The sequence below is a fragment of the Quercus lobata genome, chromosome 4, assembly GCF_001633185.2.
Source record: "Quercus lobata isolate SW786 chromosome 4, ValleyOak3.0 Primary Assembly, whole genome shotgun sequence".
In the NCBI taxonomy this organism is placed as follows: domain Eukaryota; kingdom Viridiplantae; phylum Streptophyta; class Magnoliopsida; order Fagales; family Fagaceae; genus Quercus; species Quercus lobata.
In genome coordinates this window covers 33,973,417-33,996,667 of record NC_044907.1, presented here as the reverse complement: position 1 = coordinate 33,996,667, position 23,251 = coordinate 33,973,417, and the positions used below count along the sequence as shown (strand labels likewise).

The window sequence follows — 23,251 nt, the reverse complement described above, 5'->3', positions numbered from 1 at the left end:
CAGGACCATTTGAAGGTGGCGGCCCTACAAGGGCCGTGGCCTCGAAAATCGTGCTGAGGCTATAAAAGACCCTAAGAACCCTTCAGATCGAAAAAGAAGTGTCTCCCTGGGTCTTGCTCTCTGCCTAGATGAATTCTTAGTTTTTTTCCTCTCTTTCAAACACAAAAAACACACAAAAACACACAAAAAACACATCAAATCCTCTTGATTCTTATCTCTTCACCAAAAACACAAGGTATTGTTCTTATACCCAATCTTCTTTTCCTTGGATCTACACTTTGGATTTGGGGTTTAGGGGTGTGGATGTAGCTTTTTTGCTACTATCTACACCCCTAACTTGCTAAATCTTTTTCTAGCATTTATCTTGCTCTTTTTACTTGAATCACATGATTTATTGCTTTTTTTAGCTTGTTGCTTGCTTTATTTGTGCTTCTAGCCTAAATCTCCTTGCTTTTTATGCCTTATGCCATGTTTCATGTTTAGATCTACATCCTTACATGCTTATATGTTTAGATCTACATGTTTTATGTTTTATGCCATGTTTTCCTGTGCTTTGTTCCTCTTTTTGTTCTAGGATGATGTTTGGGTTACATGCTCACATGCTTGTATGATGTTGTTGGCTATGCCTTGCTTGGATCTATGTATCTACGTGTTTATTTCCATGATATATGGTTAGATCTTTGTCTTCACATGCTTATAAGCTTGGATCCATGTTCTTCCATGTCTATGTGCTAGGCTTTTACATGCCTACATATTTCCATGCTTATATGTGTAGATCGGTGTGTTTACATGCTTAGATCGATGTTCTCTACATGCTTATGGCATCATCTATGTGCTTACGTGCTTCACGCCTTGTTTATGTGCTTAGGCCTAGACCTTGTTTGTCATGCCATGTGCTATTGTAGCCTTTTCATTCCCTTTTATTGCATTTTCTTGTGTTTTGGCCTAATGGTTAGGACCCGATCTAGACCCTATGGTCTATGTCTTCGTCCATACACCTTGGCCCATATCAAAGGGTTTGGATCACCCCTATATGCATGTCTATGCTTGCTTGCTTCTATACTTTATGCTTGTGTTAGCCTCTCTAGTTCTAGGCTTTGCTACGCTTGACGCCCTTAGCGAGTTTGTGGTTGTGTGGTTGCATCTGACGCCCGTGAGGCCTTGTTTGGATGTAACCATTTGGGATGCATCGCCTTGATGCTGGTTGCTTTGTGCATACTTTTCTCTTTTTCCGCTCCGCGCGATGCTATGCTTACCATGCTTGTTTGTGCCACCCGTTGGCTTTCTGTGAATCTTTAACCGGTTGCTTACATGTTCATGCATGAGTCTTGCTTGCTAGTGTGTTGTCCATGCTTCAACGCTGTTGATATCGTATTTTGTCCACCCTCGATTTGCATGCTAGACCCTGAAAAATCCAAAAATATCATTTTCTCTCTACGGGGACATGAGAACATCTAGTACGACATGGCGCAACCCGTTTGGGCACCAAAGCACCCAAAGTGCCTTTTTTTGCTAAAATGACCAAAATGCCCCTGGTTATCCCTAAGTTTGATTGAAGGCCAAACGAGGTCCAAACTTTCTCAAAACGTAATTTTTCATAGTTTTACTTCAAACCTGAACTTCTTGGAGATTTTTAACAACTTTTACCAAGTTTGACCCGAAGTCGATCCTAAGTGGGCCCAAAAACCCTAATTGTGATCTGGCTACCAAAATGGTTTAAAACCATTGACATTGCGAAGATTATTGAATTCTAGTTCCAACAACTATTCATAGGTCAAAATCGGAGTTAAAACAGTTGAGATATTGAGAAAACTGTGAAAACCGCGTTTGATAACTTCCCGGAGCCATAACTTTTGATCTGACCATTGGATTTTTGAGTTCCATACCTTTTTAGAAACTAAAAATGAAGATCTATCCAAGGATGTAGGAGATTTGAGGCTGGTGGCCCTATAATGGGCCCCACCTCAAAAAACGTGCCCGAGGCTATAAATAGCCCCAGGCACCCATCAGACAGGAGGACACATTTTATTTTATTTATTTTTTCTGAAATTCGCCTTCTGCCTAGCCTCTCTATACATTTTTTCTCTCTTCTAAACACCAAAAAACACCCAAAACACACATCAAAGTTTCTTGTTTTTATACCCAATCTTCCTTTCCTTGGTTCTACAGTTTGGATTTGAGGTTTAGGGGTGTGGATGTAGGTTTTCTAGTTGTCATCCACACCCCTAACCTTATAATCTTTTTCTAGCTTTTATTTTGCTTTTATGCCTTAATAACATGATTTATTGCTTTCTTTAGCATGTTTCTATGCTTTCTTTGTGTTTCTAGCTTAAATCTCCATGTTTTTTTTATGCTTTTTGGCATATTTCATGCTTAGATCTACATCTTTACATGCTTATATGTATAGATCTACATGCCTAGGGTTCTATGCCATGTTTTCCTACGTTTTATGCCTATTTTAGCTCTAGGATGACATTGGGGTTACATGCTCACATGCTTGTATGATGTTGTTAGGCTATGCCTTGCCTGGATCTATGTGTCTATGTGTTTATTTCCATGCTATATGGTTAGATTCGAGTCTTCACATGCTTGTATGCTTGGATTCATGTTCTTCCATGTCTATGTGCAAAGTTTCTACATGTTTACATGTATGTTTCTATGCCTATATGTCTAGATCTAGGTTTCCATATGCTTGTGTGCTTGGATCTATGTTCTCTACATGCTTTATGCCATATCCTATATGCTTGTGTGCTCCATGCCATGTTTGTGCGCCTAGGCCTAGGCTATGTTTGTCATGCCATGTGCTATTGTAGCCCTTTTGTCGCTTTGTCTTTCTTTATTGTGTTTTGGCCTATTGGTTAGGACTTGATCTAGACCCTATGGTCTTTGTCATCGTCCATATACCTTGGCCCATATCAATGGGTTTGGATCCCCTCATTTTGCATGTCTATGCTCGTTTGCTTCCATGCTTTATGTTCGTGTTAGCCTCTCTGTTCTAGGCTTTGCCACGCTTGACGCCCTTAGAGGGTTTATGGTTGTGTGGTTACACCCGATGCCCACGAGGCCTTGTTTGGGTGTAAGCACTTGGGATGCATCTCCGGATGCTGGGTTGCTCCGTGTGTGCCCTTCCCTTTCTCGCTTCGTGCGATGATATGCTTACCACGTTTGCTTGTGCCACCCGTTGGATTTCTTTGCATCTTTACACTCTTGCTTGCTAGTGAGTCATCCATGCTTCAACACAATGAAGTTATGGACATTCCATCCAAACCTACATTTGTCCCATGTGGACACCACCTTTTGTGTGCTTTCTTGCTTGTTTTCCCTTTTGTTTGTGTGTTTGCTTTCTCCCATGCTATGCTTGCCATATCTTTGATGTTTATTTGCTTCATGCCCCTTTCTTATGCTCTTTACGCATTTTCCTTCCATTGCTTGTCTGCTGGTTTCTTGTCTTTGCCTTTGCATGTACGCACATGGTATGAGGATGCTTGGAGCTAGGGCACGGTCTCCCAGGCTCAAGCAAAAAGGGTGCGGATGCGAGCATGTCGATATGAGCTGAGTGACGATAACCAGTAGGTTTAGAGGTTTAGTTTTTCCCATTTGGTTATGTACTCATTTAAACCCCTCTCTTCCTTCTCTCTTTCTCTCTTAGATGGGTTGTATTAGGTATATCATACTGTGTACCATTCATCCTCATCTCTAGAGAATGGTGACCCCTGTTTACTTTCCTGCACTTATATTTTGGGCCATGCTTTAGGGAGGTAGGCATTTACTTTCTTGCTCTGCGTGCTTGCATTGTGCATGATCTATGTATATATATACTTGCTCCCCCCTTTTGGTGTGATCATAACAATCCATGTCACCTAAGGCGAGCGATGCCTAATTTCTGCTACGAAAGCAAGGTGATATGTCGCCAAATTTTTGCTATGGAAATCTGGCATTCTGCTTGAATGCCAAAGGAAAGCCTAGATTGGGACCACACCCTTTCAAAAGCCAAACCTCAAAGCCCCCATGCATGCAAAGCCCCGAAAGCCAATGCCAAGTTCCTATTTTTACTACCAATCTCCAAAAATTAAGGCTTTATCAAAACATAGGACTGTCCTTGCATGGAAAAATGCCATTTTTCTTAGCCTAGGATCAGTAATAAAATCAACTAGAAACAGGTAACCAATCACACCTTAGAAAAAACCTAATGATTGGTGGCGACTCCACTTACCTTTGGTAATCACCTGAAATTTGGCCTAGATTCCTACTATAATGCCAAAGGTAGACCTACCTTCCTCCACTGAGAAAGAGAGAGAGCACTCGAAACTTTGCGCGAATACACACACACACACACACACACCATATATACACATTTCGAGAGAAGCCCTCCAATGGGGCCCCACTCTTGTAGGAGCTGTCGCCATGGCGAGTGGTCGAACGAGGGCCCGCGACGACGGCGACGGTTTTTCCGCCCTGTTCCGATCAAGGTCGAGCGTCGACAAACACAATGAAGTTATGGACATTTGGTCCAAACCTACATTTGTCCCCCGTGGACACCACCTTTTGTTTGCCTTTTTGCTTGTTTGCCTTCTCGCTTGTTTGCTTGCTTTCTTGTTTCTTTGCTTGCCATGTCTATCATGCTTATCTACTTTATACCACTTTCACATGCCCTACGCATCTCTTTCTTTCCATCTACTAGTTTCTTGTCTTTGCCTTTGCATGTACACATATGGAGCAAGGACGTATGGAGCTAAGGCATGGGTTCCCAAGCGTAAGCAAAAAGGGTGAAGATGCGAGCATGTGGATATAAGCCAAGCGATTATGTCAGTAGGTTTAAGGGTCTAGCCCCTCCCATTTGGTAATGTACTCTTTTAAAACCCCTTTCTTCCTCCTTCCCTTATCTCTTAGATGGTTTGTATTAAGTATATCATGCCATGTACCATTCGTCCTCATCTCTAGAGTATGGCGACCCATGTTTACTTTCCTGCACCTATATTTTGGGCCATGCACTAGGGATGTAGGCATTTACTTTCCTGCTCTATGTGATAGCATTGTGCATGATATATATATATATATATATATACCTGCTCACCCCCTTTTGATGTGATTGTCACAGTCCATGTCACCTAAGGCAAAGCGGTGCCTAATTTCCACTACGAAAGTAAGGTGACACGTCGCTAGATTTTCGCCATGGAAATGTGGTACTTTGCTCGAATGCCTTAGGAAAGCATAGATTGGGACCACACCCATTCAAAAGCCAAACTTCAAAGTCCCCATGCATGTAAAGCCCTGAAAGCCAATGCCAAAATCATGTTTTTACTACCAATCTCCGAAAATTAAGGTTTTATCAAAACAAGGGACTGTCCTTGGACATGCATTGTGGGGTGCCTAACACCTTCCCCACACGTAACCAAACTTTCGGACTCAAGAATAAAGATTTTTTGCCATCCATATTAGATTAGGAAAAATGCCATTTTTCTTAGCCTAGGATTGGTAATAAAATCAACTAGAAACAGGTGACCAATCACACCTTAGAAAAACCCAATGATCGGTGGCAACTTCGCTTACCTTTGGTAATTACCTAAAATCTGGCCAAGATTCCTGCCACACTGCCAAAGGTAGACCTACCTTCCTCCATCAAGAGAGAGAGCACCCGAAGCTCAGCACAAACCACGCACCAAGCGCACTAAACAATCGGGCCCCGCGCACGTGTGTGCATCGCCACGGCGAATGGTCGAATGAAGGCCTGACGACGACAATTTTTCACTCCAATTGAGGCCGGGTGTCGACAGACTAGCAACTCCACTAGGAATCGATGAGAGTTTAGCCTTTAGAGGTTTTGATAAAACCATAATCTTTGGACATTGGCTTTCAAAAACATAGAAATTGGCATTAGCCTCCAGGGCTTTCCTTTTTGAGAAAGACTTCTACTATATCCAAGTAGACTATTTTCAAAAGAGCGAAAACGTTTTCCAAAAAGGGGGTGCGAGGTATTTTCACATAGGGTTTTATCGCTTTCCTTACATGCATTACCGCTTTCTTCACATGCTTTATCGCTTTCCTCACATGCTTTATTGCTTTCCTCACATGCTTTATAGCTTTCCTCCCATGCTTTACAACTTTCCTTCACATGCAAACATAGGGTAGCAAAACTTAATTTATGTTGCACCTTTATCTGCGTTCATATATATAAATCTTCTATGCCTTGAAAAAGTCTTTCCCCTTCATTAAGTATTGCATGACATCTACACCCATTTTGAGCTAAACCCGGGCTTCGCACTACTGGTGTAGTCACATCTCTTTGGGGATTTCATCACCCCATTTGCAGATGCCCAGACATAAACATCGGCAATGTTATCCATAGTTAGATCTAGGGTTGACTTTGTAGGCACTTCTGGGTTTATGGGTAGATAGGAGTAGCTGAAAAGGCCCCTTCGATCCTTCTTGCCCCACAACTTCCATGAAGGATGAGGTATGGCGGTTGAGTCCCCCTAGGGTAGGAACAACTTACCAGTACAGTTGGCCTAGGTATGTCAAATCCGTGAGGATTAGATCGAGCCCAGAGCCCAAAGAGTGAACATCGAAGACTAGGAAAGGATACCCTTATAGGGCTAGAGGTCAGGGGAAAGTGTTTTGTAACATGTGTGCCCTTTTTGCTTGCGCTAAAGAGATTGTGCTCTACTCCATGATTAAACCCCTAGAGATTGTGCTCTAGCTGGAGGGAAATGGCCAACTCTTTCCTGGAATACTACCAGTTCAACACTGAGATAGCTACCGACCGCAAGGTCCTTATGAGAGTAGAAAAGAAGAGTGGGGAGTCTTTCCAAGAATATGCCTAGAGGTAGTGTAATAGCCGCACAAGTGTAACCCCCCACAATAGAAAATGAGATGATCAAATGGTTCATTGACAGCCTTGAGCCTCCTTACTATGAGAAAATGATCAGTACCTAAGTCACTCATTTTGCTAGCCTCATCCCAATTGGGGAGCATATTGACAAGGGTATTAGGAGCAAGAAGATCATGGACCCCGAGTCATTGAGTTCCATGGTTGAACAATAAGTCAAGAAAATGACCAGCTGTAAGACTAAGGAAGCTGATGTGCATATGATTGACAATACATCAGAAAGGTCTAGGGGAATTACTTCTGCTTATGCAACCCTAGTTGCTAGACCTTATTAACAAATTCAGTCTACTCAAGCACCAAATCGAGCCTTTAATCAGAGAGGGAGGCCAGACCCACCTCATCCCTTGAGGAGGGAAAACCGGAAGTACACTCCATTACCCATGCCCATAGCAGATCTCTACGCTTACTTGCTGGAAAGGAAGTTAGTGACCCCGATGTTTTCTAGGCCCAGAGAAGGCCCTTCATCACCTGGCTTTAATCTGTCTAAGAAGTGCGAACACCATTTTGGGATTGAAGGGCATACCCTTGAAGAATATTACCATTTCAGGGACCGTGTCCAGGATCTCATAGACAACAAGTTGATACAATTTGATAATGCAACCGCTCCGAATATCTTCACCAATCCTTTGTCTCCCCATCAGGAAGGGAATGTGAATGCCATCATCATAGTGGAAGAAAGGGTCCTAGATTTCTCCTCACCATCATTCCCATGGAAGGCCATTCTCAGAGCCTTGGTTCAAGAGAGCCACCTTGATCTTAAGGGTATGGGAACCCCAGGATTTGATTGGGGAATCTGCTCATTTTGCAACAGTGGAGATAGGCATGCCCTGTTTGATTGTAAAGTCGGGCACAGGTTCAGAGTCTAGCTGATTGCGATATTATTTGGATTGAAAGGGAAATTGTGCGAAGAGGTGATTGCATGGCAACCAACCTATGTTATCTAGCTACCCAGTCAGAAGCCAGCTGTGATGCTATATCAGTTAGGTTGAGGAAGGACTAGGATGAATATCTATAGAAATGCCTTGGTAAGGTTACTTCAGCACCTCCCTCTTCAGTTTTCATTGAGGAGATCATAGAATCACCTGCAGATCTGGAGTTATCAAATTCAAGAAAAAGGAAAACCCCGCCAGCCATTGAGGGATTCACTCCTCTAGTTCTTGCATTGCCTGCAGTCACAAGGCCAGCTTCATCATCAATTTAGGAGGGAATTGCCATTGTCCCTGCCATCCGAGGTTTCGATCCTCTTATTCTGCCGAAACCTGCCTCAAGAATCTCTGGGGTATGTAGCTCAAAAGCCCTTGAAGCCATTCTGCCAAGTCCAATGGTCATTAATTCGAAAATTTTCTTCATAACGCCCAATTTGTAAACTCAGGAGGGCATTATCATTCGCATGATGAAGCCCTTCCCTTATAAAGATAGCCATCATGTCCCATGGAAATATGATGTGTCCTTGATCTCCATTCAAACCCGAAAAGAAGAGGTCTGCTTTAATATCTCTTCTGGTCTATCTGGGCATACTTGGAGTGGCCGCTGCTATACTCTCGAGGAGTTAGAAAAAAGTAGGAAAGAGATTGGCAAGGGTACAGCCGAACTCGTCAGGAGTAGGTCACAACCAAAGAAGCCAAGGAATTCTTGAAAATTATTAGAAACTCAGAATACAATGTGATTCAACAACTAAACAAGTCACTAGCTCAGATTTCCATCTTAGCGCTATTGCTATCCTTTGATGTCCATCGCAAGGCTCTTTTGAAAGTCTAGAAAGGGACATGTGTTCCTATAGGTGTCACAGAATCTTCCTTTGAAGGTATGGTCTCGGCAGTGTTGGCCACCAACTAGATTTCCTTTACAAATGATGAGCTACCACCAAAAGCTAAAGAGCATACATTGCCCATGCACATTATGGTAAAGTGTGAAGATATGATCATCTCTAAAGTAATAATTGACAATGGATTAGCCCCAAATGTTTGCCTTATGTCTACTATAGAGAATTTGAATGTGGATACCTTTCTTATTTGCCCTACCACCATGATCATTAGAGATGCAAGGTGAGATTGAATTAGCAATTGGAATTGGCCCCATGATTTTCATGGTCAACTTCCAAGTCATTAAAGTGGATTCCCCATATAATATGCTTCTAGGGAGGCCCTAACTACAAGCCGTAGGTGCAGTTGCTTCTACCCTTCACCGGAGGCTCAAGTTCCCATCCGAGGATCTGTTGATCACTATTATGGCTGAAGAATCCCTGACCATCTTCAAGGAGACTTCTGTCCCCCACATTAGTGCTAATGCCTTTCTAGAGGCAACTTTTCACAGTTTCGAGCTGGTCTCCATGATTTCTAGAACTTCAGAACTCGAGTCAACATGGTCCTCCGCTACTTTAATGGCTACCAAAGAGACACTCAAATTTGGCTATCAGTTTGGCTAAGGCCTCAATGCTATAGGACATGGAAAGGCTGCTTTGATTGAACTCTCGAACAACAAATGAGGATTCGGTCTAGGCTACAACCCCTCCGATGAAGAACTTTACCAGGCTTCCAGTGGTAAGAAAAGGAAGTGCATTAGCCAAGGGATGTCCATTCCCTACATCAGGGTCACTTTTTTGGCTCCGGGCGAGGTCATCTGATCAGAAATAACGTAGGAATCATGTGAGGAAGAATCAAATCTAGCTTGTCTCATCCGCTTGTGCCTTGAAGAATTCTTAGTGAATACCATCATATCCCCAGGGGATGATCTGACTTCTACTATTAGGCCCTGTGTGCCAGGCGAGATAGTAGGCCATTGGACCATCGAGCCCTGCTTTGTGGTTGCACCAGCAAAGTAATGAGTGTTGGGTCCTCTAATTACCCGAAAGAGTTGGAATAGTATATCTAGTTTGTTTTGCATGTTTATTTCCTATTTTCTGCATTCCTTTTTTGCATTTCCCTAGTTAATTTTCCAAAAAAGAAAGAAAGAGTGTTTCCCTTTTTATCATTATTAGGCATGAACTTTGTTATCTCCCTGTCTATAACCTATTAATGAAAATTATCCAGCATTTCAGGAAATCCTTGAAATTATCTCTTTATTTGCTTATCTATGAATATGTGTGTGCAAATTGTCTTATGTTTCCCTGTATATGTTCCGTTCTAGAGGATCTATTCTAATTCCTAAGCGGGTACATCGCCCTGTTGCCATAACAAGGATATTGATGATGTGAATGAGAAAATAGAGTTGGAGCATGATATTGAAGGATTAGAGGAAATTCTGAGTTTGCCTCGTGATATTTTGGAAGCTTTAAACAAAGAAAATGAAGGGTCTAACCCCAACATAGAAGAGACAGAAGTGGTTAACCTTGCCAACAAAGCCAAGAATGAAAAACCCATCAAAATTGGGGTAAACTTTCCTAAAGACATGAAGCCTGAGCTTATAGCGCTACTTAAAGAATTCAAAGAGATATTTGCTTAGTCCTACCAAGATCTGCCAGGGTTGGATATTGAGATTGTCGTGCACAGAATTCCAGTTAATTTAGAATGCCCTCCAATGTGGCGAGCCATTCGAAGGATGAAATTTGAGATCATTTTGAAGATCAAGGAGGAAGTAGAAAAGAAATTGAAAGTCGGTTTCCTTACCGCAATAGCCTACTCAGATTGGGTCGCCAACATTGCTCCCATGCCTAAGAAAGATGGGAAAGTACGTATCTGTGTCGACTACAGGGATTTGAACTGGGCCAGCCCCAAGGATAACTTCCTATTGCCACATATCAATACATTGATTGATAATATTGCTACCAACAGGTTCTTCTCCTTCATGGATGGATTCTTAGGCTATAATCAGATCAAAATGGCCAAGGAAGACAAAGCTAAGATAACATTCACCACTCATTGGGGAACTTACGCATATGATGTCATGCCATTCATCTTAAAGAACGCCAGTGCTACTTACCAGCGAGCCATGGTAAATTTGTTCCATGATATGATGCATAAAGAGATTTAAGTCTACATGGATAACATGATTGCCAAATCTCGCATTGTCAGGGATCATTTGGTAGATTTGAGAAAGCTATTCAAGCGCCTTATCAAGTACAAATTGAGACTAAACCCTAACAAGTGCGTATTCGGAGCTAGTTCAAGGAAATTGCTTGGCTTCATAGTCAGCCAAAGAGGAATTGAAGTGGACCCAGCAAAAGTTTAAGCCATCTAAGACATACCAACACCACAAATTGAGAAACAAATTTGCAGCTTCTTAGGCAAAGTCAATTACATAGCTCGCTTCATAGTGCAGTTAACCGCCACATGTGATCCATTATTCAAGCTCTTGAAGAAAGACACAAAGATAGAACGGATAGATGAGTGCCAAGTGGCCTTTGACAAGATTAAGTAGTATTTGTTGAACCCTCCTGTTTTGGTTCCCTTGACGCTGGGATATCCATTGATCCTTTACCTAACTGTACAAGAAACCTCCATGGGCTGCATTTTAGGCCAAGTGGCTGAGGTCGACCAAAGAGAAAGGGAAATTTACTACTTAAGCAAGAAGTTGGCCAGTTGTGAGATCAACTACATCGCCATTAAAATGATGTGTTGCGCCCTAGCGTGGGTGTCACGCAAGCGGTAGTATATGCTTTACTACACCACGCTGCTCATTTCCTGCATGGATCCTATTAAGTACATCTTTGAAAAGCTAGCTCTTATAGGGAAGATTTCCCGTTGGTAAATGTTGCTCTTTGAGTTCGACATTATATTTGTGACAAGAAAGGCTATCAAGGGTCAGGCCATAGCCGCTTACCTAGTAAACCAGCCGCTAAATGATCTAGAGCATTTAGAATCCCTCTTCCCAGATAAGGATGTCATGGCACTAGAGCCAGAACCAGGTAATTTGGAACTGTGGTGTTGGAAGCTTTATTTCGATGGAGCCGCCAATTCTACCAGAATTGGAGTGGGAGCAGTCTTAGTTTCCCCCAAGGGCCAGCAAATCCTTGTTTCAATCAAGTTGTTTCTGAAATTCTGAGACATCACATTTGCCTATTTGCCCGAACACACAATCAATTTGTAGACACCTTGGCTACCCTGGCTTGCATGGTCAAGTTATCAGAAGGAGATGATATGCGGCAATTGCGCATAGAAGTCCGTGGTGTTCCAGCTTATTACATGAACATCGGAGAATGCATGAGTGTCGAAGTTGAAGCCGATGGAAAGCCATGGTACCATGGTATCAAGGCTTATATCAAGAACGGTGGATACCTGCCCAGTGCAATGGATAGTGAAAAGAAGTTTATCTGGTGCATGGCCTGCCAATTTTTCCTGAGTGGAGAAGTCCTATAAAAAAGGAACCATGATTCTACCCTGTTCCAATGTGTAGATGCCTCCGAGGCTAATCATTTGATGGATGAGATGCATGAAGGCTAACTTGGAGCTTATGCTAGTGGACTCCTATTGGTTCGCAAGATTATGAGAACCGGTTACTATTGGCTCACCATGGAAAGTGATTGCATTAAACACATAAGGACATGCCACCGTTGCCATGTCTATCAAGACAGGAAGAATGCTCCTTCTCATCCTTTGCACTCTTTAGAAGCACCATGGCCCTTCTCAGCCTGGGGTATGGATGTCATCGGACCCGTGATTCTGAAAGCTTCAAATGGTCATGAGTATATCTTAGTGGCCATCGATTATTTCACAAAGTAGGTGGAAGCCGCTTCGTACAAAAGCGTCACTTAAGCAGTGGTAGCCCGATTCTAGAAACATAACATTATTTGCCACTACGGTGTGCCAAGAAAGCTCATTATAGATAATAGGGCGAACCTAAATGAAAAAAATAATCCAGCAACTCTACCAACAATTTAAGATCGAGCACAAAAATTTGGTTCCCTATCTGCCCTCAGAGTAGCAAGCTCACTCTCATGTACACTGCTCATCTCCTCAATATCCTTCATAAGGGTATCAACCAGCTCTCGGCAGCAATCTCTATCCTTGACAGCCTCCCTCAGGCACTGCCTTAGATCCACAAGGGCCCTCTTAACCCTGATCTTAATCTCCAGAGTATAGTATCTCAAAACATCATGCGAAAGTGGCACCTCAACTGAGACTGGTAATGATAAGTCAAACATAAAGGGGGAAGTCAATGCTAGACTTGCGCACCTCCCAGAACTCAGAGGCACGCCTTATCATTGCTACATCAATATCCACGAGCCCATACGCGCAAGTGACAACAAAAAGATCACTAAGTTGAGGGATGTGCTAAATACCCCCGAACTGCCGCATGACCATGCTCGAAAAGTACCCCATGCATCCCTAGATGCCCACCATGTGAAGTTATGGACATTTGATCCAAACCTACATTTGTCCCCCGTGACACCACCTTTTGTTTGCCTTTTTGCTTGTTTGCCTTCTCGCTTGTTTGCTTGCTTTCTTGTCTCTTTGCTTACCATGTCTATCATGCTTATCTATTTTATGCCTCTTTCACATGCCCTAAGAATCTCTTTCTTTCCATTGCTTGTCTGCTGGTTTCTTATCTTTGCCTTTGCATGTACACATATGGAGCGAGGACGCATGGAGCTAGGTGCGGTTTCCTAGGTGCAAGCAAAAAGGGCGAGGATGCGAGCATGTGGATATAAGCCAAGGGATTATGCCAGTAGGTTTAGGGGTCTAGCCTCTCTCATTTGGTTATGTACTCTTTTAAAACCCCTTCCTTCCTCATTCCCTTCTCTCTTAGATTGTTTGTATTGGTATATCATGCCATGTACCATTCGTCCTCATCTCTAGAGTATGGCAACCCCTGTTTACTTTCCTACACCTATATTTTAGGCCATTCTCTAGGGATGTAGGCATTTACTTTGCTGCACTGTGTGATAGCATTGTGCGTGATGTATATATATATATATACCTGCTCGCCCCCTTTCGGTGTGATTGTCGTAGTCCATGTCACCTAAGGCAAAGCGATGCCTAATTTCCGCCGCGAAAGTAAAGTGACACATCGTCAGATTTTCGCTGTGGAAATATGGTACTTTGCTTAAATGCCTTAGGAAAGCATAGATTGGGACCACACCCATTCAAAAGCCAAACTTCAAAGTCCCCATGCATGCAAAGCCCCGAAAGCCAATGCCAAAATCATGTTTTTATTGCCAATCTCCGTAAATTAAGTTTTTATCAAAACAAAGGACTGTCCTTGGATAGGCGTTGTGGGGTGCCTAATACCTTCCCCACACGTAACCAAACTTCTGGACTTAAGAATCAAGATTTTTTGCCATCCACATTAGATTAGGAAAAATGTCATTTCTCTTAGCCTAGGATTGGTAATAAAATCAACTAGAAACAGGTGACCAATCACACCTTAGAAAAACCCAATAATTGGTGGCGACTTTACTTACCTTTGGTAATCACCTAAAATTTGGCCAAGATTCCTGCCACACTGCCAAAGGTAGACCTACCTTCCTCCACCAAGAGAGAGAGAGAGCACCTGAAGCTCCACGTGAACCATGCACCAAGCGCACCAACCAATCAAGAGGGGCCTTCAACGGGCCCCGCGCGCACGGGAGTGTCGCCACGGCGGGTGGTCGAACAAAGGCTCGACGATAGCAGTTTTTCGCTCCTATCGAGGCCGAGCATTGACACTAACTCTCATTTAATCAAGTTTGTTGCCATTGTTGTGTATGATTTGTGTTTGTGTGGCTATTTTGTAGATGCCTCATCGATCCTTATACGGTAAAGAGCCTTTAATTGATCTCACATCATCTCTAGAATCAAAATGGACTTGACAATCGTTAGCAAACTTTGATAATAAGAGGTTCAAGACTCTTCTCGACACTCAATCCTTCAACAATAATTTCAAGAATGCTCCAATTGTGGTAGAAAGGATTGAGATTTGACACATTGGGATCAACTTTCATTCCAAAAATCTTTGCTAACAGAGATTGGGCTAGATTGTTTGGTGGCTTTGAAGTTCCTATTGAGTAGTTGATCAAGGAATTCTACTCCAAAGCCTAGTTTATTGGAGCTGAACTGAAATGTTAGGTTCGTGGAAAGGACTTTGCCATCACTCCGGACTATTTGGCTAAGATTCTTCAAATGAATTGGCCGGTAAATGTGGATACATCCCCTTACGATGACCAGTTGGCCTCATTGTCCAAATCCTTGAAACATTAGCAGCAAATCTTGAAGTTTCCTCCACGGGTACATCAATTGGCACTTCGAGATTCAGGTTGGAATTGAAGACTCTTACCTTAATTATGTACTTAAACTCGTACCCACTAACCAACATAAGTTTCATCAGTCTTGGAAGAGCCCAATTCCTCTGTGATCTTATCAATGGAGTTCCAATCAACATTTGTGCTCACATCTTTCAAATTTTGGGAAGGACTGCAGGACGATTAGCTGCCAAGACACATCTTCCTTTCTGTAGCCTAATCATGAAGATTATAACTTTCAAGGGCATTCATCCTCCTAAGAATGGAATGGTCCTACCTCGTCAAGGTTCGATTTTCTTGCATTCTCTTCAGAGCAGCAAGGTTCACTCATCTGTTGAAAGGGAAAAAAAGAGCCCTTCCAAGCCTCCAAAGAGTGAATCTAAGACTTCCTCTCTTGCCTCTCCCATTGGGAAAAGCTTACTACTCCTAGTGTCTCCAAACTTCCTAAGACATTACCTCCTCTTCTAGCTCTCACTCTTAGCCTGGATCATCTATCCCTCACATGGATAGGATGATGACTTTGATGGAGGGTTTACATGAGCGCATTTCTGGACTTGCAATTATCATGTATTCTCATAATAATCATGTTCAGCTTCGCTTGACTACTATTAAGACATAGTTGGATGAGATTTAGCACAAGCTTGAGGTGGACCTTTAGCTATTCGTGCCAAAAAAAGGGGAGAAAGCCTTATTGTGAATATTATGAATGCTCCATAAAGTAAGGGGAGAGCATCATAGAGTAAGGGGGAGTGCATATAGAAAGGGGGAGCACAGTGGATACAAAAAGAGGAAGCTAACCTACAGCCACACAACTTAAAAGTTCTAACAATTTTTTTCCCTGTTTTGATTAGTATAGTTTATTTACATTGCTTTACTTTAAAGCTTTCAATATTTTAGTTTAAAACTCAGTTTATCTTTAGTACTTGTGTATCTTGGTTTTTATAACTGTTTCTTGATGCTTTTAGTTAAATATTGCCTCTTACTTTAGTTTCTTTAATGCATCATATGCTTGTTGGACATGCAATTAATTTTTGCACTGCTCTTAATTGCTTGCATGTCCAGATGATCATTTACTTGTTAAATGTTCATTATGGTCATTTCTTAATGACTTTTCTCGTTTGATCAAGTTATGTTATCTATTCATATCTATTTTATCTTTACTTGATCTCATTTTACTTACTCTTTATACATGCCATGTATTCTACTTGCCTCATATTTAATGAAGCTATTTGTTATGTGCAAGTGTTTCAAGATATAGGTGTATATGGTTCAAGCACTTCATAGTTTCTAGATTTAGGTGTGAGTGAGTTTTGCCTCTGTTCCCATACTCACATTTTAAGTCTAGAGTCTGTTTAAGGGTTTTGTCACGGAATAGCCAAAGGAGGAGATTGTAAAGTTGTGTTTTACAACTATGTTTTATGTTGGCTTTAATTTCGTGTCAAATTTGATTGTAATTCTGTTTAATCATCTCCCTGTATTTTTGTGGGGTTTAATATAAGGGTTGTGTGTGAGAGTATGGATAAGATTCTGTGAAGATGAGGATTTTACGACTAGCTTGCAACTGGCTCGTGAGTGCCAACCCGCGAAACAGGCCACATGAGAAGCACATGCTGGAATTTGAAGAGTTTTTGACAGGCTGGATTTCACAAGTCATTCATGACTTAAGTCAAGTCACGAGTGACCTATGAAACTCTCTGCCTAATTATTTTGAGTGTGCCTTTTCTTATACCTTTACCAACATTATATAAACCCTCATTACCCACGAAATTGTAAGAAGAACAAGAAGTCTTTACAAGAAAATTTTGAGAGAGAAACCCCAGCCAAACACTTGAGAGTTAGAGATTGTTTACCCATAATCCTTTACATCATCTCTCTAAAGTTTCCATAACTCCTACCTTTCCATCTACACATCCTTGAGAGGTTCTTAGTCCAAACACTTTCCTCAACCATTCTGAGTGTTGAGAGAAGTTTTGGTGCCTATGGGAAGCATTGGAAGTAGCCATTGAGTGGCGGATGCAATCTGGCGGAATTGCAGGATCCTAATAACTAATAACTAGTTAAGACAAGACTCCAAGAAGTCCGTTGGTAATTGGAGCTTGGAGGGCTCAAGTACATTGGGTAGATTAGGCTTGGAGGGCCTTTTTGATTTTCCTGTACTCCAACTTATTCACTAGTGGAACGCGATTTCGGCTTGGAAGGCCGTGGAGAGGTCTTTCGCCAAGTACTTCGGTTTCCTCTTTGATAACACATCTTGGTGTTATCTTGTGTTTGTATCTATCTTCCCTACTCTTTAATCTTTACATTTATCGCTTATTGTATACTTGCTTATGCATAAGAGTAGTGCTTCGGTTTATTACACATCTTTTACTCTTATTCCGCACTTAGTTACATTAGAGTAAAAGCAACTAAGCAATTTAAAATTGGAGGTCTAAATAAGCATTAGTGTTTCTACACTAATTGAGCTTTCAATGTAAAAAAGGCAATTGAAAACTATCTATAGATTCAACATTACTCAAGAAAGGATTATCGCGTTTTTATGGAAAAAAAGTTGAAACAGAATAAAGATTAAAAAACCAGTTGTATATTACTTTTGATATTCTTAATTTATATAGAAGGCCCACAACATTTAGGTTTCCTTCTTCATTTTTATTTATTTATTTATTTTTTAACAAATGGGCTCCCTTAAAGGTAAGAAGAAATTTTGACAAGTCAATAAAAATCATTTCTTATTAGGAGGGAGGACAAATCTATACAAATAGAGAAATGCTATGTCTACAATATTTTCACAACAAATTCTATGTGGTAAGTTTGTTAATGGTGGGTAAAAGAATGATGTTAGTGGTATATCTAGATTAAAATTAGTAATTGTTTGTCAACTAAGATTTATTGTAAAAATATTGTTATATATATGATAACATAAAAGCATTTGAATTTGTTAATCTATCAACTTTAATAAAGCTCTGTCTTATCATTTTTTTTTTTTTTTGTGAACCCCAAAAGAAAATAACATCCTTTGATTCTTCTCTTATCTCCAATTAAAATAGACATTGATCCTTCTTTTATCTTGCATACAAATTCCTTCCTTATTCTTTTCTTTGAACAAATAACTCGTATGGTTCCATGTGTGAAGTTTCTTGATGTGTAAAGTGCTATGATACTATTGAAGTCCCATCAACCATCAACTTCAACGAGGCTTTGTCTTTGTTAGAGATATGTTAAGCCCAATAGTCTAGGCCAAGCCCAATCCTAATTGATAAGCAAACTAAAAAAGCTACTTGTCATACAAGTCAATTAACCATAACTAACGTGTATTTAATCTAGGATTTAACCTCCTTTAAATACCCTAGGATTAGGCGTGCGAGTGAAGAATACTACTTTACAATCAACTCTATGCAGGGTTTATAGAGATGTAGATGCTAAAGGTCTAAATTTAGCTTTGGACGAGCTTTACACTAAATTGGATCACTTGAGTCAATACACAATAATTGCAATAATATTATTTTTAATAATCTTATCATAGTGAAGGACAATACCTTCCTTCGATTCTTATCTTCTTTCCAAACAAAATAGGCATCAATCATTCTTGTCTCTTGCATCCCCATTCCTTACTTATTCTTTCCTTTCAACAAATCGCACGTACAGGTTCCATGATGCTTGAAGTCCTATTGTACGGTCGTGGAGCAACATGACCATTGATTTCTCTCTATAAATAATGTAAATTATCATGTTTTTTCTATCCAAGAAGAAGGAATTTCAAGAAACTGACTCCTAAGACATTTCTGACAATAGCAACATGGCCGGTATGTTTTCACACATGTTGTTTTCTTTCTTATTTTGTTTCATTTTCAATATTTTTAAAACTACATCGTTATAGTAATTTTTTATTGCCCACTTTGGAAATCTTTGATGACATATGCTTAAAATGTATGAAGAGGATTCTCAAAAAAGGGGGAAAAAAAAAACAAAAAAACAAAAGAGTTTATGAAGGGAACTTCAAATTTCCGAAATTGAGGTCTTGACTACAAAGACAAGAAATGAAAAGAAAAAAAGAAAAGAAAAATGAGCGAGCGAAATTAAGAGTTGTTTTAATTTCTCGACTACTCTTTCAAAAGATTAAAGTATTAAAATAACGGTGATTTCTTGAATACTTCGAGCTAAAGTGGGCATAAAGAATGGAAAAGTATCATCATATTATTATGATGGAAATTATAGGGTTTTATTTATTTTTTATTTTATTTTATTTATTTATTTTTTCTGTATTTGTTTTTGTCTCAGTCTCTTCCCATCTATGTTACAGATTATTATTTACTACTCTTTGGGAAATTAATGGAAGGCTTGTCACAGCCATACAAGAACATAAACATTTGACAAAATTACAAATTATATCTTTTCAGTTTGTTGAGTTGTCATTTTTGTCTCATAAGTTTTGTTTTTGTAACTTTAGTCCCTAGTTCACAATTGTTACTAACGTTGATCCTTCTGTCCAGCTCTCTGTCTCTCTCTCTGTAAGTTTCTTTTTGAAATTTTATTTCAACAGAAAAATCCACCTCCCCAAGCTTCCAGAAGCCTCCACCACATGTACCCAACCTGACTCTTAAGGTCCACAATTAATTTTACACCCATGTTTACAACAATTCTATATAGCAATCTGTGACTAGTTGTTTGTCGTTATTATTATTATTATTATTTTTTTTTTTTGGATATGATTGTTTGTCATTCTTAAATGAATCCACCAATTTTTTTTACTAACACTCATCCAAATCAGATAGTTGTAAAAATAAGTGCAAAATGGTTGTGATCTTAAAGTTTTTCCTTTAACTAATACAACTATGGGTTTTGCTTATTTTCATTCGTTGGCCCGGGAGACCAAGAATTACAAAGACACAGTCATATACTTGCACTCATATGTGGATGAAAGCTTGATATCTTGGAGGCAGAATCCCAATTCCCATCTTATCTAAAGTACTTTGAATTCTTTTCTGATCATTAGAAAATGGTTGGAACCATCTTTCCTCCCTTTTATAGAGAATAAATATAGTTCAATTGAATTTAGGACTCTCACTTCAACGGCAACAGCCTTAGATGATTCAGCGCATTGTATTTGGGGAAGTATCCTTTAAAGAAGAAGAAGAAGAAAGTTTGTATAAAGAGGAAATAATGTATTTTATATGTTTGGGAAAATGTGTGAGAGAGAGAGAGGACGGGTCTTGACCAAATTACCTTCAACAGATGGGTCAGCAAGTTACCTTCAACAGTGACCCAGCAAGTTTGGAGAAAATTGTAGTGAACTCCAAGATTGATCTTCATCAGGATAGTTGACGATATGAGGACAAACAAGGGAAAGGCGTGAAATGGGTTTATGGGAAGAGAGGTGTTAATGGCATGGAAGGAAGAGTAAAGAACTGAACCTGAACCTGATCTTCGTCGGCATCGAACTGGGAGCTCTGAGTCGTGGATTTCTCTTCTGGGCATGGGCTTGCCTTTGTTCTGGAAGACAAGCATTAGGGTGGGAGGGGAGTGAAATGCTAATGGAGAGTGTGGGAGAAATCACGCGAGTATCAACCATAGCAGGGAAAAAAAAATTTTAAAATAAAAAAATAAACGCTACAGTACTTTCAGCTGAAGCTACAATAGTTTCAGCCAAAAAAATCAGCTAGCTTAAAAATTATTTTATTATACTGTTTTCAGCAATAAATTTTCAGTTTTCAGCAAAATAAATGATATTCAAACAGACCTCAAGTCTTAAGAACTCCAGGGTGGAGATTTATGTCCTTGCCGTAGTTACCAGCCTATTAAATAAAAACTTAAGTTGTTTGGTGACAAATTTTAACATTTAACTATATTTATGATAGTTTGACTTAGTCCTTATTGGATTCCTTAATACCAGTATTCGTTTGGGAATTGTTGAAAAAAAAAATAGTTTTTTTCTTTTTGAGTCTTCTTTTTTTTCTCAAATATTCTATCTTTTAGTTTTTTTTTAATAAACTACTTCAGCTTTAAGTTTTTTTGTAACACATTTAATATAAATGTTACCAAAATAATAAACTATGTACAAATAAACCACCGTAAATAAGCAATTCCCAAACTAAAGCTCTGTTTTGTAATTTGATTCTTGGTGGAAGAGTTATATACTTGTAGCATTTACTAATGAAGTTACAGCCATGCCCAAGGTAGTTTAGGCTTTATGCCTTCTTTTCTGAGGTAGTTGGGGGATTTTTGGTGAATTATCTTTCGTTGATCTTTCGGTTGTCCCCTGTATTTTGAATTTCATGCTTTGCTGTCTACATCTTCTTACACTTTTGCAGTGAATTCTAATGTTCGGCCAACTTCCATGTCCTCAAGCATGGGAATGCATTCATCATCGACTGAACCAGAAGTTTCAGTTGAAGATAAGAGTACCAAGTCCAACAAACTGCAAGAGAAATCACAACAAACTGAATTGAAAGATAAATTGAGGGATTTTCATATGCTCTTAGAGAATATCTCTAAATCTCTTGATAAAATGGAAAAAGTATTCAAGTCTGCCTCTTCCTCTTCTAATGCCACAACAGAGTCCCTTGCAGATATTAAATCTTTCTTCAATATGTCGGTTGATGTTGTTCTTTTGAATGAGGCTCTCTTATCCAAGTTCAAGAAAGCTGCTGAACGCTTGGTTGACAAAACCAGTATCCTTGGACAGGACAAGTGTGACCGTTTAAAGAAATTCAATAATGAGATCGATAGGGAAGTTAATCGTTTAAGCACTGCAGTTGAAAGAGAAAAAAAGAGAGCTGAACTTGAAAGAGCACGAGGTTTATATGTTGACACTCTAAACACTTACAAGACTGCATTTCAACCCTGTCGAGATGAGATGGGAGCGATGGTTTCCAAACATGAAGAACTGGAGAAAAATCTTCGAGATTATGAAGTGCTGATGATTCAGAAGATGCCCCTTTTCAAAAAAGTGTATTCTCAACAAAAAAGTAGCATTGAGACAGATATCAGTGGTTTTCAAGAGAATGAAGAGCTTTTACAAAAAGAAAGCCAAGAAATTGACAAACTTCGTAAAGAGCCTTCACTTGATTGGAGTGGTCTGATTAATGCATTTTATAATTAACTTTTCACGCTTTGTTTTCAGCTTATCACTTTTATAACTATTTTCTTAATTACTATTGAAAGACCTCTGCTACTATTATTCTTAAAATATTAGTTGGCTTGTATAATAAGTTTTACTACCAAGGATCTCTTATGTTGTGGATCCATTTTATTCATACTTGGCTTGTAATGTTTCAATATATTCCATTTATTGATTTAAGATGTCAATTCCTGTCGATATACATCAACTTGTATGCATTTCCATTAGATACTTTACAAATCAAGTATGGTCCTTCCAAATTAGGAGATCTTTTTTCAAAATAAGGGTTTTTAGTACCACTTGGAAGGATTACTTTCCATACCAAGTCTCCAGTTTTTTTAAAGAAGAAAAAAAAAATCAATTTCTTTAGATAATAAGAGGCCAAATCAGCCTAAACAATATGTAGAATATCTTGTAGCACATCTTTCACCCAAACAAGTAAATTGGGCGATGTGATTGTTCTTCTTACAAGAGAATGTGCTACTGTGTTATCTTGATGAGGAACAAGGGAAAAATTAATATTAAAAAAAATGAGAAACTTGAAGTTTTGCATTGTGAATTAAATGCCCATGCAAAAAGTAAATGATGGTTTAGAGCTTCTCTTTAAAAATAATATTTGAATCATCCTTAACAATTGCTTCTCTGATACCCACTTCTAAAGTGAACTCAACTTGTGTTATTGTACTAGGATGAGGGATTTGCTAAGTTAGGGAAGCAATTACCAAGCCCTTAGCGTTTCAAATAACCACCCCTATCCCTATAGAATTTAAGAATTTAAGGTTATGACTTCAGCCTCATCTAAATTAATTATCCAATTCAACCATCATAGCACTTTTAAAATCCATATGACCTAAGTGTTAGAAAGTTGTCTCAAAATCCAATTGTGACTTAAGTTGCATTTGGTTGGAGTGATTATTAGATGGATGGAAAATGGGGGAGAAAAAATGATATATTTGGTCGTCGTTTGGTTGAGGGAGAAAAGATGTTGATTTTGGTGGAGCCAAGAGCACCAAAAATCAATTTTCTTAATTGAAGAGAAAACTAGAGAAATATTGGTTTCTTTTGCTTCAGTGTTTACAATTATATTTTTATCCTC

At 39.6% G+C, this 23,251-nt stretch overlaps 1 protein-coding gene across 1 annotated transcript; it reads left to right on the top strand.

Annotated features, from left to right (window-relative positions):
- The first annotated feature begins 18,744 nt into the window (after positions 1 to 18,744).
- On the top strand, positions 18,745 to 22,249 carry LOC115987970 (myosin heavy chain, striated muscle-like). Its single transcript, XM_031111585.1, has 2 exons — positions 18,745 to 18,841; positions 21,347 to 22,249. The coding sequence occupies exons 1-2, from the start codon at positions 18,835 to 18,837 to the stop codon at positions 22,135 to 22,137; spliced, it is 798 nt and encodes a 265-aa protein (XP_030967445.1). The 5' UTR covers positions 18,745 to 18,834; the 3' UTR covers positions 22,138 to 22,249.
- Positions 22,250 to 23,251: the final 1,002 nt, after the last annotated feature.